This window comes from Chelon labrosus, assembly GCF_963514085.1.
Source record: "Chelon labrosus genome assembly, chromosome: 22".
NCBI lineage: Eukaryota > Metazoa > Chordata > Actinopteri > Mugiliformes > Mugilidae > Chelon > Chelon labrosus.
The window spans coordinates 22,315,311-22,333,250 of record NC_140355.1 but is presented as its reverse complement, the minus strand read 5'-3'; the positions used below and the strand labels follow the sequence as shown (position 1 = coordinate 22,333,250).

The window sequence follows — 17,940 nt, the reverse complement described above, 5'->3', positions numbered from 1 at the left end:
AAGCAAGCAGTTGATGTGAGGAAACCCACCAACATCTCAGAACTGAAGTGGTTCTGTTCTGATGAATGGGCTAAAATTCCTCCAAGCTGTGACTTAATTTCTTTTTTATACCTGGACAGGGCTTATTTTTATAAATTATATAGGTGACTATGTGTGTAGGTGTTTGTGTCGTACCCAGATAATCAGGTATGTTCTTCAGGTGCGGCTTGACGACGGCAGGGTGGAGGTCTTTGTCGTGTCGGAGCAGCTGCAGATCTCTGGGGTTGTCCTCGAAATACGTCTGAGCGGGAAACAGAAACATCCGATCAGAGCCTGTCCCAAAACCTCCACCTTCATTCATTCATTCATTCATTCATTCATTCATTCATCTAGAGAAACTCTCACCTTGAGCTTTTCTGAATTGAGCAGCTCCTGTTTGATCTCCTTCAGCCTGGCCTCTCTGACGGCCTGCTTGGTCACCGAACGCATCGCATCCTAAACGCAGACGTCGAGGATTATGTTTTAACGGGAGGACGCAAAGAATCTTAACTCTGTGACGAAGGATAGGATACTCACCCTGCATCTGTACCTGAAGCCTTCAATCTCCTCCATCTTGAACGCGTAAGGTTTCAGAACCAAATCAGAGTTATCTAAAGACGAGATATAAAAAGTTGCATCTGATATTCAGGTTTATTAACAAAGCCTTCTCTGCTGGAATAAACGGTCATATTTCATATTTCAGTCATCATGTAACGTGACAACTCAAATGTAAAACCGAGTTAATCGTCTGAGAGTAAAACTGGATGAACAGACGTTACCTCCACTCAGAGCCTCCTCCACCTCCGACAGCAGCTCCAGCTCAGTGTGAGAGACGAAGGAGAGAGCGGTGCCGGGGTTGTCGGCTCTCGCTGTTCTGTAAAAGTCAAACAAGATGTTTATTAGAACCGATTCATCATAAGCTTAAATAATCAAAGACAGACCGAGTGAGATCCTGAGAGAACTCACCTGCCGACCCGGTGGATGTACGACTCTACGGTTGAGGGGAAATCAAAGTTGATGACGTTAGCGACATTCTGGAAGTCGACTCCTCTGGAGACGCCGTACTCTTTGTCTTTAGTCCTGGAAAGGAAACAACGGCGCTGCTGATAAGTTCAAGTCTGGTTTATAATATTCATAATTAACTTTTCATTAGTATAAGCTGAAAATAAGCCGTTCATATGCTAATCTATTCCGGTGAGTCCCTTCGGTTGTAATATGCTGCCTCGCCACTAGATGTCACTTATTCCTGCACACAGGTCCTTTAATTTATTTATATTTTCTTCTCATTATAGGGTAAAAACTTTTGCTTTTTGGATTTTTCGTCACTTTAAGGACTGTGACATAGCCATACAATGTCCATTGTGCAAGTTTTTGAGGTTTTTCCTGCATCATTGGGACGAATTGGACCTTTTTCTGTGTCTATTCACCTCTTCCTAGCCTCCCAGCTAACAGTAGCTCTTCCTAGCCTCCCAGCTAACAGTAGCTCTTCCTAGCCTCCCAGCTAACAGTAGCTCTTCCTAGCCTCCCAGCTAATAGTCGCTCTTCCTAGCTCCCAAGCTTCCCAGCTAATAGTAGCTCTTCATGGCTTTCTAGATATTTTTTCTTCAGAGTCTCAACCCGCTGCTAACATTAAACACCAGTAAACGTCTTGACTCACTGTCCTCCTTTCTCCTTGGTCGCCTTCTTCTTCTTGTCTTTGCTTGCAGTCGTCTGTGGAGCGGTGGTGGGATCGGCCAAGCTCTGTTCGTCTGTGGCGATGATGTAGTCGTAGAAGCCCTGGTTGAACTGTGTGATGATGTGACACCTGCAGCAGAGCGACAGTTCAATCAACATCTTTCTCTGTTATTAGAAACCAACACTAAATATCAGAACCTTAAAAGAAGAGAAGGTTTAGAGCAAGACTGCCACCTGACTTCCCTCCTTCTCACCTGGAATGGACGGGCAGCTCCGAGTTGAGGACGCAGGCGGGAATACTGAACTGTTCCAGGAACAGTTTGAGTCGGTAGCATCGGTCCACCTCCCCCACGAACAACAGCGTCTTCCCCTGAATCAGCCTGAGCTTCAGCAGCGTGTAGATGAGCAGGAACTTGTCCTCCTCCTCACATTTGATGCTGTACTGCTGCAGCTGGTTGCTGTCCGGGAGCTGGGAGCCCTGAAGCTTCAGGATCACCTGAGGAGACGCAGATCCAGGTATGACGAAAAAACAAAAACAACTTGTCCTATGTGAGATTTGCCAAACGTACAGGACTAAGGAGGTAGTTAGATGTTTAGCCAGTGAGCACGCAGGGACACAGCAGTTTAAATAATTCATGTAAAACGTTCTTGTTTCCTTTAAAGCGTTTGTCCAGACTCTACGTCAACACACAGATGTGACGGTGACTTACAGGGTTGTGCAGCAGCAGCTCCTTTAAGGCCTGGACGTCCTCGGTGAGAGTCGCAGACATCAGGAAGGACTGGTAGATCTTGGGCAGATGGCTGCGATGACACAGAACACGGTCATGAAACGCTCGTTTTAAGTCGAACGCCACAGACTAAAGCTCTATTAGAACAGGATCAGTTTTACATGAAGACGTTGTGTGCTTTAGAAATGACCTACATCTGTGTTTCATGTATGCATGATGTGACGAGACAAAATAACCTCATGCTAAAGACTCTTTCGGCCCCAAAGCTCCTCTATACATCCCACCACGTTTGAAGGGAGTGAGTGAAAAGCTTTTGGTAAAAATCTGTCCGTTCTCACCACAGCAAGTTCTTCAGGTCGGCCTCGAAGCCAAAAGAGAAGAGCAGGTCGGCCTCGTCCACCACCAGCATCTCCAGAGAAGACTGCAGGACCAGGTTCTGGGCGTTGAGGTGAGCGAGAACACGAGACGGCGTCCCCACGACCACATCTGGCTTCTCCATTAGGATGGGCCTGTCCAGAGCAGAGATAGATAGAGAGGGAGACAGGTTTTAAAATACCTAAACCTTTGAGGCAAAGAGACGATCAGCTGCAGCTACACTGTGTGTGTCACCGACCTCTGTGCCGACAGATCGGCTTTGCCGGAGATGTCGGCGACTCGGACGTCCCTGGAGCAGTACGTGGTCAGCTGTCGGATCATGGTCTGGACCTGCTGGCCCAGCTCTTTGGTGGGAACCAGGACCAGAGCTCGGACGTCCTGCTCACGGACGCTCTGAGGAGGACAACACCAGGCACAGAGGAAGAGGAGGGACAGATTATTAATACACTCACCTGCCAAAACATTAGGTATCTTATCTTCATGACTGTTCTAGACCATCGTTATCTCACCTGCTTGGAGGCCAGGATGCGTTGTATGACGGGGATGGCGTAGGCTGCGGTCTTTCCAGATCCGGTCCGGGCTCGGGCCAGAAGGTCCTTCCCGTCCAGAGCCAGAGGGATGGCCTTCTCCTGGATCAGAGTGGGCTGGGACCAACCCAGATCTGCAACCGCCTGAGTCCAGAAGCAGAACTGATCTCAGAAACGTCTCAGATTAAACACAATATAACGCACACAGATCAGCCAGAACATTATGACCACCTGGTATCCGTCACCAGGATGTTAGTAAGTTGAGAGGTGGAGCCTCAGTGGATCAGACTAGTTTCTGGATTGGACTGAGATCTGGAGGAATCTGTTGTTGTTCCTCCGACCAGTCCTGAACCACGGAGCATCGTCCCCATGAAAAGGTGGACATGGTCTGCAGCAAAGCTGAGGTAGGAGCTACGAGTCAAAGGAACATGAATGGAAGGACCCAAAGTTTCATGTGTTCTCCAGGTCAGATCCATCAGACCAGAACCACCTTCTTCTTCTTCCTCCATGTCTCCATGGTCCAGTCCTCATGTGTCCAGGGTCAGCGTGGACACCCTGACTTGTCTGCAGCTAATCCTTCCAACATTTTTCCTGCTTCTAAAATCAACTCTGAGGACAAAACGTTCACCTTGTTCCCTGAAACATCTCCACCAACTGACAGGAGCCATGAGAACCAGAGAATCAGTGGTCATAATGTTATGGCTGATTGAGAGAATAATAACTCGTCAGTAAGTGAGCACCATATAAAGTGTTTACCCCGGAGTGAACACCATGATAATTTAGAATAACGTAAATAAAAACAAGCTAGTTCGAGTGTTATTAGCATAACACGAGACAAGCTAGCTGAGCTCAGAGCAGCGCCTCCTCCTCCTTCATTTTTAAACCTTTTAGCGGATTTTATTTTTCAGCCGAAGCTTCAAACTTTCACCAGAAGTTCATTTAAAATCTACAGGCGACGTGAAAACGGTGTGTTACCTTTAACAGGCGGTCGTCTAAGCCCATTTCGTGGAACTGTAGCCTCTCCGCAGCCATGTCTGAGCCTCACTACACTCACACGTGCGTCGCAGGGTTTAGACGTCATCACGTCGCCGTCAAACTCCCTCAGAGAAACAAGGCGCCAAGCTTAAAGAGAAAAATAAACCAGAGAGGCGTCAAAATATAAATAATTAAATAATAGAAAGTAATGGAAGAGAAATAAATTTATTTAAAAAAAATCAAGGATATTTAATTAATATAAAAATGTTTTATTCTTCAAAATCAAGTAGGCGTAAAAATATAAAAATAATACAATAAAAGATGATTAAATAGAAAAAAAATATGTTATTATATTTTTTGACTTAAAACATAATCAGTGTAATGATGAACAATAAATATATTTTCTTAATAAATCAAGGAAGCTTTAAAATGTTAATACAATATAATAAAAACAGTTGAAACAGAAATATATATTCTTTAGGAATCAAGGAGAAATATTATGATTAAAGATGATGGAATGGAAATGTTTAAATTCTTAAAAAAAATCAAGGAGACCTAAAAACGTTAAAATAATTTAATAAAAGATAAAGGAATAAAGATATTTTTAATATAAAAATGTAATAAAACGTGAAGGACTGAAAAGAAAATTAGCAGGTTTAAATTAGTCAAAATAATATATTCGAAATGTGATGGAATTAAATAAATTTAAACTGTTATCAACTTCTCAAATGTTTATTATTATTACTTGGTAATTTCCTGGACTGCTGCTGAAACAATGTGCTAATAATGGTGGAAATAATGATAAGAATATTTAATTATTATTTAATTTAAGGACTAATCACTAGAAGATGTCAGAGTTCAACATTACCCACAAATATTGAGACTCTTTCTGTAGAAGATATAAATTCTGATTCAGGTTAAATCAGAATTTACATTCATTCTTTATTCAGGAGGAATAAAACAGCATTCTTTCATAAACTGCTCAGGATTCAATGAGCATTTTAACATGTATAAACCCCTGGGAGCTGATTTAACTCCTGATCTGATCAGGATCATGTGATGGGATCGAATCTTCCAGATCAGCTCTGGGTCGATTCCCCTCATCATCTTCTTGATGCGGTTCCTCCGTTTAACCGGAAGGTGGCGACAAAACTCCAGCGTGTCTGCAACAAGAGCCCAGCATTAGGAATAAATATAAAATTAACCCCCGTCTTGGTTTTAAGCAGAACACGAGAGGAACACGGCGCAGAGGAGAAGCTCTTTGTGTTTGCTCGGAAGCCGGATTTAAAATCTCACGTCTCCAGAGAGTCCACAGCCTGAGTGAGGACTTGTTGAGGGGGCGGGGAGGGGATGCAGGAGATGGACATGTCTCCGGGATGCAGGCGTCTCCTCATCATCACATCATCCTCCTTCTGAGAAATAAACGAGTCAACATGGCCGCGGATCTGCAAGCCCCGAAAAACCTCTGAGACGCGGAACAACACGAGACACAGGTAAAACAAAATAAGAAAGAAAAAACTGCTGCTAATGGGGAAATACTGCGCCTGCGTGGTTTATTATTAGTAGCCTCGGACACAGAGAGAAGCACAACTCAGCATTTACCATAAAATAACAGATACAGCTACAGGTTAGTGTGTGTTATATAATCTAATATTCAAATAACAGAAGCTGGAGTCCCTTCCCGTCCCGTTCCCTCCCACGTTTGTCCAGATTAAATGGCGTTCATGTCCCGGTTCTCTCGGTCCCGGAGCAGCTCCAGGTCCCCGAGCAGGAAGGACTCCGAGCGCGCCTCCCCAAACCTGTCGGTGTCCGAGCTGGAGCGGCTCCTGTACACCGGCAAGACGGCCTGCAACCATGCGGACGAAGTGTGGCCTCGGCTCTACATTGGAGACCAGTGAGTTACTTACCCACTAAGGAGGAGGTGGAGGAGGTAGAGGAGGAGGTAGAGGAGGAGGTGGAGGAGGAGGTGCATCAACAGGTTAAAGTCCTGCTTTCATCCGTCAATTTTTATTTATTTATTTAAATTAAAAAATATATAGCCTACCTAATATACTTGTGCACAATGGGCAGGTGGCAGCGCTTAAACTGACCCTGTGTGGTCAAAATCAAAATTTTATTATATAATAGAAGATAAAGAGTAGAGTTTCTCGGAGAACCACTCATCACCACTTAGCCAAGTATCAGTTGTGAGAATAAATAAAAGATGAAGGAATAAAAAGCAACGTCATGAACCTACACACTATTAGGAAGGTGGTCATAATGTTATGGCTGACTGGCATGTTTATATTTATGCATATAATCCATTTATTTGCAATAAAATCCTATTAAAGCATAAGAGAACCACTGTGCCAAACCAGCTAGCGCGCTATACCGTAGGTTAGACTAGCTCCAACCCTCTCGGATGACCACATTAAGCCCCGCCCCCAAACAGATCTGATTGGCCGAGCAGATATTTGCTGGAGCAGAATCAGTCCTCAACGGAAAGACTCCCAGAACAACTTTCCAACGCCAAACATCCTCCTCCTCTCCCTTGCAGGGACATCGCCTCGGATCGCCGCGAGCTCGCCAAGCTCGGCATCACGCACATCCTCAACTGCGCGCAGAGCAAGTGGCGCGGCGGGGCCGAGTACTACGCCGGGATGAACATCACGTACCACGGCATCGAGGCCCACGACTCGCCCACGTTCGACATGAGCGTCAACTTCTATCCCGCCGCCGAGTTCATCCACAAAGCCCTCGCCAGTGGAGGTCAGTCTGTGGCTCAACAACATGATCAGCAAGATGTGTACTGGACTAGTTGGTTCATTCATGCTTTACTACTCTACTACTAGACTTTACAGCTTGTTCTAAAACTATGTATCACGTCCCCAAATCATGACAACAGTTAAATCAACATCTCTGTTATTTTAATCTAACGCCGAACACCAGAACCTTCATGAAGATTTAGAGGAGTACTGTTACACTAGAATGCATTCACTAGTGTACCTAATGAACTGGCATCTGTTCTGTATGTGTAGGTAAGGTGCTGGTCCACTGCACGGTGGGCGTGAGCCGCTCAGCCACGCTGGTGCTGGCCTACCTGATGATCCGACAGAACCTGACGCTGGTGGAGGCCATCAAAACCGTCAAAGACCACCGCGGCGTCATCCCCAACCGCGGATTCCTCCGCCAGCTCAACGGCCTGGACGGCATCCTGAGAGAAAGCCGCAAGACGTCGCCGCAGAGCTGAAAAAAAAAAAAAAAAAAAAAAAAAACACGCGTCAACACAGTCTCAACCCGAGGTAGCAGCCGGTTACACCGAGGGAGACGACGAGGCCAAGATAGGAGCAACCTTTGAGGCTCTGAGTGAGTCGGAGGGTTTAAATGATTTAATTAGTTTGTTTTATTTGATCTGTTTAGTCCTTTAGACTCTAAACATCACGCTGGAAGTCTGATGTTACAATCTGTAGCTGAAAAAGGTAAAAAAATATCTCAAACAATCAAACTCTCAAGCCCCAACAAGTACTTAACATCTCTTTACTTAAAGGTCCAGTGTGTGGGATTTAGTGCCACTTAGTGGTGAGGATGCAGATTGCGACCACACGAACATACCTCCATCGCCTCAGCTTTTTCAAACATTTAGAAGAATCTACTGTAAATGCTTGAACTTAAACACAACAAAGGTCCTCTCTAGAGTCAGTGTTCGGTTTGTTCACTCCGAGAAACTGTAGAAAGATGGCCGACTTGCTGGAAGAGGACCTGTTCCTGAATGCCACGATACCCCAAGAAGAAGGTCTGTTGCACTAGTTGTGGTTCGTACTTCTTCCTAGCCTCCGTGCTAACAGTAGCTCTTCCTAGCTTCCTAGCCTCCCAGCTTAATAATAGCTCTTCCTGTTTTTCTTTTTGAACGCTGAATCCAGTCTACTGCCTCCTGAGTTATTTCCTCTTTGTTGCAGAACAGTGCAACTTTTTGGCCTTCGTTCTTCCCGTTGTCAAGCTTGGTGTGTTCAGACTTTGAAGCATTCCCTGATTTCATTGGACCACAGTTTACAAAATGACCTCCATGCTGCACTGAAAAATGGTTAGCCATTGACCGTTGGCGCTAGTCGGACCCCTGCCGGTAGCTTTTAGGCCCGTTGTTCATGTTGAATGCTGGATCCAGACTACTGCCACCTGCTGGTGTGAAGAGTTATTTCCTCTCAGGTGCAGAACTAGTTGGTCGTCGTGGTGCGTTCAGGTGCAGCTTTTTGGTCCAGACACAGGAGACGTCACAGTCTGCCTTCTTTACCGGTAGATCTCTGGTGTCGGTTTGGTTTGTCTGAGGTCTAACGAAGCAAACTTTAATTACGTACACTGATTTCCATTTCTACTAATTGAACTCCTGAAAAAAATCCTACACACTGGATCTTTAGCGCCCTCACATCAGTCACTTTCTTATAAATCTTTTTAACGAAACTTCGGAGCATTCCACGGAGACTTACTAAGACCATCGTCTACCGGAAAAGTAGAAAATGTAAAGCTTTGTGTATTCTGATTTACTGGAAACAGATGAAGCAGTTATTTTCATTTGTTGTCGTCTAATAAGATTTGGACAGTATTGCCGCTGCCCATTGGTGCAACTAACAAGGACTGACGTTAATGATTAATCTGCTTAGTTCCAACCCGGTTACTGAGGTTTTTCTTATTCAACTGGGATCGATGCTAGCGTTCCTATCAGGAATGCCGCCGTTCCTGATCACCACTAGGTCCTTTCTGGCTTTTTCTAATCTACATGGAGGATAAAAAAAAAAAAAAAAAACTTCTTCCCCATTGTTTGAGTCGTTGCAGGTCTTCCCTCGACTTCTTACCTTCATCAAGTGCCCTGAACAACTCATCCTCGTAGTTGTAGCCCAGGTCTAATCCAGCACAGCTATGTAGCCTAAGGTATTTACAGTATTATTACAATCTGTACACATCTGTTTGAACAGCAGCAACATGCAGTGTTTTGGTTAGGGTCCAGTGTATATTTCAGTCAATCAATCATTCATTATTGGATATCTTGTGTGATTTCACTGAGCACAGACCCAGCAGAACATCTTCCCGTCTGGTGCATCACTTTCAACTTTCCACTGACTGTTAACATGCCAGCTCTAGAGAGTATTTAGAGTAGACCATTGCGAAAAGCTACCAACTGCCCGGATGACTAGAGGATGCCCAGAGCTCAGTGCTTTGGTGTCGTGCTAATGAAAAAACAACAGAAGATCCAATGCTGAAATTTAAACCAGCTTTCTAAATGCCCTTCTTGAGTGTTATTAATGATTACCTCCAGTATCATGTTCGAAATGCATTTGTTCGTGGTCTTTTGTCTGTGCTGTGTTAACACCACCATGATAAATACAAAAAAAAATGTACATAAAAAAATAAGGATCTGTGGAGATTTAAAGGTTGAAAACTTTGAAAATATTCTTATTTGCTTTCCAGACCAGTGTTAAATGATAAGACTGCTGCCACTCTTATGTCTACTATTACCCTTTACTACCTTTTTAGATGGTCTGGGAGGTTGGTTTCCAGTTGTGTTGTGTTTATTGTGCATTTGAGCTGGAACGCTTAAACATGCAGCTTTAAAGCGATTAGCTTTAGGTGACACTTACGTCCGCCATCTTTCTGCGTAGCCTATACGACGTCAGCAACTTCACATGTACCAAATATTTCGCTGATTACTTCTTGAGTATGTTCATATGAAATTTATTCCAAGGAATAAGAATGGAACTGGGCGCCAATTAGCTTAGCTTAGCTTAGCTTAACATGAAGAGGGCTAAAGCTAGCATAGCTCTACTAAAAGTTACATTTAAGCAAACACAAATGTAAAAAGAACTGATCATTTTGTTGGGTGGAGTTATGCTAGCTTTAGATATTTGGCATCTTAATGCTAATTCCTTGAGCTAGCTTAAAAAAAAAATGGATGCATTTTTACTTTTTTATGTCCAGATGTTTTCAGAAGAATCCTGTAAATCAACATATCGTGCTAACAAACAAACCGAGGTATAAATAGCATCTTGTTTGATACACAATCAGGTACTAATATCAGTGGATGTAGCCTATAGGTTGTTAATAAAGGGTTTTGTTATGTAACCCAACATTTTAACGTAGCGAGGTAATGCGCTTTGACTTGTCATAAGCTAGTTAGCTGGGCATGCTAACATTTGCAGTGTTTGTTAGCGCAGATAAATACGCACTTATGTAGCCTACTCTACACCTTAAACATGTCTAGATGTGGTTTAGACTGAAAAGTGGCTGACTGAGCCAAAGTAGCTGCTTATACCATTTCCAGATTTTGCTATCTAAGCTAAGCTAACAGCCTCCCAGAGTCCATTGACGCAAAGACATGAGAGTGGTGTTGATCTTCTTATCTCACTCTTGGCAAGAAAATCAGAATATTTCACAAAATGTCAAGTTATTAATGAAATGTGTGTTTGAATTGTGGCCTTGGAAAGCGAGGCAGCGCAGCAACAATCTGGACGCAACTAGTGTTTGTTTAACTTGGAATCATAGCTGGCTTCTTGGGGACCAACGGACAACCCAGTGGGCCACGTCTGACTCCTGCTGTATATCCCTTGTACTGGCCGGGGGCTTACAGTTCACACCCCAGCCCGCCACCAGGGGGCGATCAGGACATTCTTGCTTCATTCCAGGGTAGCTTATAGGTCACTCTATACCCGATAGCATAAAAAAATACTTCCACAAAGTCATGAAAGATATTTTAAATTGCAGCAATTTCTGTACAAATCACAGATTGTAGAAAAAAAATGGACAATGTGTCTCCACTTCCTTCAATTTGTCAAACGGACGCGATTTGGATGGTGCCATCTTGCAAGTTTGGAGCTGGAGTCTGAACAGTATTGCCTGCGGGTGGAGCCACGTTATCAATGACCCGCCCATTTACAAAGAAATGTTGAAATTATACACTGCATGTGTTGTTTTTACAGCATGATTTATTCAGATTTGGTAAATGCTAACTACTGATCGCGACCTTTTCCTCCCACGGTGCTAAGGTTGGCGTGTTGTTTTAGCTAGCTAGGTAATTACATTAATTCACTGACAATCTAACAAAACAAAAGTTTAGAAGAAACGTCCAACAGCTAACATGGAGGAGGGTGGGGCATATGTGACCTATACAGCAGCCAGCCACCAGGGGGAGCTCCAGATGCTTTGGCTTCACTTTAAAGGAGCTGTCATGGCGTCCACCTGCTCTACAGTCTAGAGCTGTAGCTTGTAACTGACTGGTAAACGGTTGCAATGCCGCTCCCAAAGTCCAGAATCAGCTCGTCAAAAAAAAAATCCTCTTGCTGCATTTTGTGTCGGTGATAAAACCACGATGTCGTGTTGACAGCAGAACCTGCCTTTCTTAAGAAGCTTTCCTCAGTCCACTCTGTTAAAACACAGAGAAAGTATTAATAAAACTAAACGTGTGGATAATCTCCGGCCTGTCTGACCGTTACGATCTTTATCTTTGATGTATTGGATCTGTATGTTTTGTATTTGTGGTTTTACTGTGCCGTGATTGGTCGTCAGTCTCGATTGCCGTTTATATTCTTGTAAGCTGTTTGTTTTCTTACAGAGACATTTCTATAAGGAAACTTGAATTCTTTTGGATTTATTTTTGTATCACCCTCTCTGAGGTTTATTGATGGAGAAACGGGCAAAGGAGATGTTGATGCCTTAATACGTGTACTTCTTCAAGTTTGGGCTTTTCTTTTTATCTTTTTATTGTCAGTGGACACTGGACATTGATAAAGTTTGTTTTGATAAATTCTGTATTTGATCGGAAATAAAAAAAAAAATGTTTCAAATATGTTTTGCTGTGTTTTGTGTTGAAATAAAGGTTTATTTTGTTGAAGTTCCTATAAAATGACAGGCAGCCTTAAACTAAATTATAACATAACTAGAGGCCCCGCCCTCCCTGATTTGAACAGCCTGCTCTGATTGGTCAGCTCCAGTGACCTGAACAGGCTCAGCCCATATACGCTGAGGGTGTCAGTGCTGGTGGTGAAGGAGAGAAGCAGAGGGAGGGAGGGGCCGATTAAATTTGAGCGAGCGTTTCATTGGATGAAAAAATTAGCACACGCCCCCTAGAGCCAGATGACTCATGAACGTTTTTAAACTGTTTCCAGGGAATAATAAACTACAAAACCCTCAAAATACCAACAAAATGACTCTTTTTGTGTATGTTGGGTGAGATACTGGTATAGAGGTGGTGTATAGTTCAAGACGTATATGAAAACACTCAAACATGAGAAAAAAAAAAAACATTAAATCAATCTGAATCTGAATATTTACTCTAATTATATTTTCAGTGCAGTGCAGTCTCTTTTGTCAGTTCAACCACTAAATAAAAACAAAATGTAAGACTTGGAGAATTTTACTTGAGTTAAAGAAAGATACTGTTAATGCCAACAGTGCCCCCTGGTGGTCAAAAGTGTCAACTGCAAAAATAAATCAATCTTCAATATAAAGGATGATGACAGGTACACACAACCAGGCTTTCAGGTAGTTTTATTTACACCATCGTCATTGTGTTCCGGTTTTGTTAACAAATGTGGATTAGAAGGTACAAAATATTACAGAACAAATATCAACATCAAAGGCAAACAAGAGGAGGAAGTGGGTGCACTGGGTGTTTCTCTACCGATGTGGCTGATTATTTTATTTTTTTGGTATTTCAAGTTTGTTTTTAAAACCAGAAAACTGGAAAAAACAAAAGTTATTTGATGTTTATTTTAAAATCCAAAAAGATTAAAAAATGAACCTTTCTTTTAGTCTAAAATGAAAGAGAAAGTTAAAATTAGACTTAATTTTTGTACTTTTCAAAATGAAAATCAAATAAACTCATTACAAGATAAACATTATTTGTTTATCTTTTATGTTAGAGTCTAAATCCAAACCTTGAAATACCAGAAAGTACAAGGACCACAGAGGATGCATCTACTTTAGTTCACCACAGTCGGCGATGACGACCTCGGCTTTAGGAGTGCCGCTCTTCGTGCCTTGCTTCTCCATCGCCTTGACGACGTCGATGCCCTCCACCACGCTGCCGAACACCACGTGCTTCCCGTTGAGCCTGGAGAACAGAGGAGTAGATGAGCACGAGACAAACCGTCAGTGAACCCTGAACGTCGGGTCGTCCCGGGGCTCACCAGTCGGTTGAGGCAGTGCAGACGAAGAACTGGGACCCGTTGGTGTTGGGCCCTGCGTTGGCCATGGACAGCGTCCCCATGCCCATGTGCTTCAGCTGGAAGTTCTCGTCAGGAAAGTTCTCTCCATAGATGGATTTCCCTCCGGTCCCGTTGTGGTTGGTGAAGTCTCCGCCCTGAAAACATAAAACTCAATGAAAATCACGCAGATCATGAACAGATGTGATAAAAGTGAAAACCAAACGGGACAAAGAGTCCTAACGTGTACCTGGCACATAAATTTAGGGATGACACGGTGAAATGTGGAGCCTTTGTAGCCAAAACCTTTCTCCCCGGTGCACAGGGCTCGGAAATTTTCTGTAAAATAGAGACACCGTCACTTCCTCAACAAGCACCAACTAAAGTACAGAAAAACCTCTGAGCAGGAGCCAGGACCTCCGTCTGAGGCCTTTTTAAATCTGCTTTTAGTTGTTTTGAGTCTTTTTTTGGTTGGTTTGTGTCTTTTTGTAGTGGTCTCTCATCTCCTTTTGGTAGTTTTTTGGTCATTTTGTTATTTTACATTTGTTTTACATATATTTGTGTTTTGAATACATGTTTTAAGCTGTTTTGCGTCTATTTTTTGGTTGTTTTGGGCCTTGTTTTGCATCTTTTTCTGTTTGTTTTACATCTTTGTAGTGGTCTCCCATCTCTTTGTGGTTGTTTTTTGGTCTTTTTGTAATAGTTTTTCACACCTTTGTATTTGTTTTACACTTTTTTTTGTTGTTTTGTGGTCTTCTTGTAGATTTTGCATCTTATTTACATCATTTACTGGTTCATTCCAGTTCCCATCTATTTGTGTTTATATACACATTTTTAAGTTGTTTTGGGCCTTTTTTGTAACAGTTTTGCATCTTTTTCTGGTTGTTTTATATTTTTTGCAGTATTTTTTTTATTTCCTTGTGGTTGTTTTTTGTCTTTTTGTAATAGTTTTGCATCTCTCTGCATTTGTTAAAATCTTTTTGAGTTGTTTTAAGACATAAGACATGTATATTAATCCCACAATTTTTACAACTCTTTGTGGTTATTTGTGTCTTTAAGTGGTCTCCCGTCACTTTTCCGGTAGTTTTTGGTCTTTTTATAATAGTTTTGCATCTTATTTTGCATCATTTACTGGTTGTTTTAGATCCACTTTTCCATCTAGTTTGCAGTTTCCATCTATTTGTGTTTGTATACACATTTTTAAGTTGCTTTGCATCAATGTTTTGGTAGTTTTGGGCCTTTTTGTAACAGTTTTTTTGTAGTATGTTTGTTTACATCTCTTTTGTAGTTGTTTTGCATCGTTCTATAGCCATTGCTGAGTCTGTGCTGTAAACACTTTGTATTATGGTAGTCTTGTAGTCCTGAGGGTTGTAGTTGTTAAAGTTGCATTCCCAACGTCCTCCTTGCGAAGGAGAGAACATTTCTAAGTATAGCTCTGGTGATATTGTCCATGCTCAACTAGTTGAAGAGCCCTGCTTTGTGTCTTTTACAGCAGATGCTGCCACTGAAACTAATGTATGAACAAACCGAGCATATAGGCCACGCTTCCTGCAGCCAGCGACTATAAATAGGTCATATAACTAACAAAAGCTATGTGGGACAGGAGCACAGGCAGTGAGCAATGCATCAGGCAGGTTCGGTAGGATGAATGGTCAGAGCACAGATTACAAGTTTAGTTGTGTTTACACACTCTGCAACAGCCACAGCCTCCTCGGGCCATATTTAGAATAAACACCGTGAGGATTAATGGGGACGCATACTTTCCCCCCACGGAACATTAATCCATTATGACTGTGTATGGAATAAAAAATGAACAGAGCAGCTCTGTGCTTAATGAGCTAACGGCTTTATTTTCTAGCTTACCTACCTGCAGTCTTTGGGACCACGTCGGCCCGGAGCTGCACAAACACAAAGAGACCACAATTAGAAAGTGAACAAAGAAAACACAGAGAAACAGAGAATACCCAGAATAAACATCAAACTAACATCACTGTAGTCTCATATATCTACAACAGCAGTTAGACTCACACACACCTAATAACCAGGTGTGTCAGGTGTGATGATGTAATATCCACATAGTTACACACACACTTTATTTATTAACAGCTTTAACTTTACGCTAATTGCACTGGTGCTGCTGGGTTTGAGATCGTGGAGTTGGAATGACAATAAAAAACCTTGAAACTCAGATATTAAATATAAACATATATGTTGTACTTAGCTTATACTTCATGTGCATTTCTACCTCACTGTACTTTATATATTTTTTTACCATTTTATTGACTTTTAACGCCACAGCTGAGTATGATGATGCTAAAGGATCAATAAGGTCTATGTCAGTTTATCATGTGGTGAAATAAAAACAGTGTAATATCTTATAGTGACTTATATCTTCTGGTTTATACTGTTTTACTTTTTATACATAATTCTGTTTTTGTATTTTCATACTGTAGCCGTGAGGAGCCCAGTTTCTGATCCTGAAGTCCAGTGTGACTTATTTAAAGCCCTTCTTCAAACTTTGAGTTTTAAATTATCATTTCTATATTTACACATATATATTATTTATATATCTTCCTCTTCATTGTTTTTGCTTTTTATGTGCTTATTACTACTCTGTGCAGCACTGAGGCCAAAATCTGTTGTTTTAAAAAGTGCTTTACAAAAAATAAATAAATAAAAAAAGTTTATTATCACATTTTTTAATGCAAATTAGAATATACCATCTGCAGTTAGTTAATCAATAATTAATTGTGCTAATTTGAATATGTGGATCCAGACATGTAGAGGCTGTAGATGCAGATGCGGTCATTTCCTATGATGATGATGATGATGATGATGATGATGGGCGTTTCCACCACAGCTCACAGCATGATCATCTTTATTATTATCAATAACAGTCATGTGTGACTGAGCTGAAGCGTCCACTCCATCAGATCAGGATTAAATGCAGATAAAAACACAGCATGCATCAAGAAACTGTGTCAACATGAGGAGGAACAGCTGAGCAACACAAGTTGACGCACTGCTGCAACACGTCTGTCGCAGCTGCAGGGAGGCGCTGCAACAAACTGGACATGACATGAGCAAGCAACGTGTCCACGCGCTCGGGCTCGTCTTACCTCCATGATGATCCTGCCGGCGTTGGCGCCATCAATGGTGATGTCAAAGAAGACTCTGGGGTTTCCCATGTTTGTCAGCGGCCTGTGTTCGTGATGCTGAGCGGCTGAATGAGTCCTGACAGCGGATACGCCTCGGTCCCGTTAGCCTCCGCCTTTATATAGCGACGCAGCCTCCCGTCAAGAGCCAATCACAGAGCCGTGGCTCTGAGAGGCCACGGGTCTGACCAATAGGAGCCGAGATGGGCGGGGCCACGTCTGACAGCGCGGCGGTTGGTTGGTGGCACATCTCCATGGCAACGCTCGCGGAACCCCGACCAACTGACATTAGGGTTCACGGAGGAGCTGGAAATTTAAGCTAATAATCAACCGAAGATTATAGAAAGAAGAAATATATTAACATTATTAATGAGTTACAGATAAGAGTCCTTTGTGTAATAATTTTATCAACGATAAAGTTATGAACAGGCACGTTAAACAGCTAAAACCTATGAATAAATAGATGAAACACCCATACTAGTTAGCTAGCTACAATCGTAGATAAGCAGCAAAAATAGCACAAAATAATGAACAAACCGCTAAAACAATTGGCTAAAATGGTTGAAACGGCTAAATTTAAACCCTTTTAACAAAGAGTAATGGCTAAAATAAGGCAGTACTTGAAATAATTAGCTTAAATAATGACTACATAGGTGAAATAGCCGTAATAATGGATAAATAATGGATAAAAGCATAACTAAGCAGTTAAAATAGGACAAAGTAATGAACAGACTGTTAAAACAACTTGAAATAGCTAAAGATAATTTAAAAACATTAAAAAGTAATGAAATACTTTCAACAGCTAGGTGAGTTAGCTTAGCTAGTTGGAATAGTACAAGTGGACACAAGAGGGCGCTGTTCAACACACATATCTATATCTAGGTGAAAATATAGCTATATATATATAAGAATAAAAGCAAAGATTAGCTTAAAAACTAGCTTAATCGTTTTGTTAAAAGGACGGTTTAACTCAAAACAATGAATAAACACATTAAACTGAAGGTGAAACAGATAAAACTAATGAACAGTTAGAACTGGAGCTCTTGAGGTTTAGCTAGCTGTGACAGCTACCTAATTTAGCTTAATTAATCTGTCAGGTCTTTAGTTTCTGCGCTTATCCTACATTTTATGTGTACAGATTGAGATTTATTTTATTTTATTTTTCTTTCCTGTACTAGAGAGCAAAGTTGCCAGAGTCAGATTCCTTGTGTGTGTACATACTTGGCCATTAAAGCTGATTCTGTTTCTTACAGACATCCCAGTGTTGCAGCCTTTACTGGCTCTATACACGTCAATAAAACAAACTCTTGTTTTCATATAA

The 17,940-nt window shown here is 41.9% G+C and overlaps 3 protein-coding genes across 3 annotated transcripts in view; 1 reads left to right on the top strand and 2 right to left on the bottom strand.

Moving 5' to 3' along the window:
* ddx56 (DEAD (Asp-Glu-Ala-Asp) box helicase 56) overlaps nt 1-4,403 on the bottom strand; it is a gene marked incomplete at its 5' end in the record, with an annotated part of 8,440 nt that extends 4,037 nt beyond the window's left edge. Inside the window, 13 exon segments of the mRNA XM_084572778.1 lie at nt 175-280; nt 385-474; nt 556-629; nt 798-892; nt 985-1,098; nt 1,676-1,822; nt 1,947-2,188; nt 2,403-2,493; nt 2,759-2,929; nt 3,034-3,188; nt 3,305-3,466; nt 4,298-4,357; nt 4,359-4,403. Of these exon segments, the coding sequence (XP_084428904.1) occupies nt 175-280; nt 385-474; nt 556-629; nt 798-892; nt 985-1,098; nt 1,676-1,822; nt 1,947-2,188; nt 2,403-2,493; nt 2,759-2,929; nt 3,034-3,188; nt 3,305-3,466; nt 4,298-4,357; nt 4,359-4,403 (1,552 nt within the window).
* Nucleotides 4,404-6,012: 1,609 nt separating this feature from the next.
* On the top strand, nt 6,013-7,707 carry dusp26 (dual specificity phosphatase 26; the record flags this gene model as incomplete). Its single annotated transcript, XM_084572002.1, has 3 exons — nt 6,013-6,191; nt 6,834-7,045; nt 7,315-7,707. 3 exons carry the CDS (start codon nt 6,013-6,015, stop codon nt 7,524-7,526), a joined length of 603 nt encoding a protein of 200 aa, XP_084428128.1. The 3' UTR covers nt 7,527-7,707.
* A 5,094-nt stretch (nt 7,708-12,801) lies between these two features.
* On the bottom strand, nt 12,802-16,690 carry ppiab (peptidylprolyl isomerase Ab (cyclophilin A)). Its single transcript, XM_084572633.1, has 5 exons — nt 16,584-16,690; nt 15,332-15,362; nt 13,715-13,803; nt 13,450-13,622; nt 12,802-13,373 (listed from the first exon to the last, which is right to left on the bottom strand). The coding sequence occupies exons 1-5, from the start codon at nt 16,650-16,652 to the stop codon at nt 13,238-13,240; spliced, it is 498 nt and encodes a 165-aa protein (XP_084428759.1). The 5' UTR covers nt 16,653-16,690; the 3' UTR covers nt 12,802-13,237.
* Nucleotides 16,691-17,940: the final 1,250 nt, after the last annotated feature.

Coding starts and splice junctions, on each gene's coding strand:
- ppiab (XM_084572633.1), bottom strand. CDS start 16,652: ATGGGAAACCCCAGAGTCTTCTTTGACATCACCATTGATGGCGCCAAC. Junction 13,804..15,331: donor CGTGGTCCCAAAGACTGCAG/GTAGGTAAGCTA, acceptor TCTATTTTACAG/AAAATTTCCGAGCCCTGTGC. Junction 13,623..13,714: donor TCCCTAAATTTATGTGCCAG/GTACACGTTAGG, acceptor TTATGTTTTCAG/GGCGGAGACTTCACCAACCA.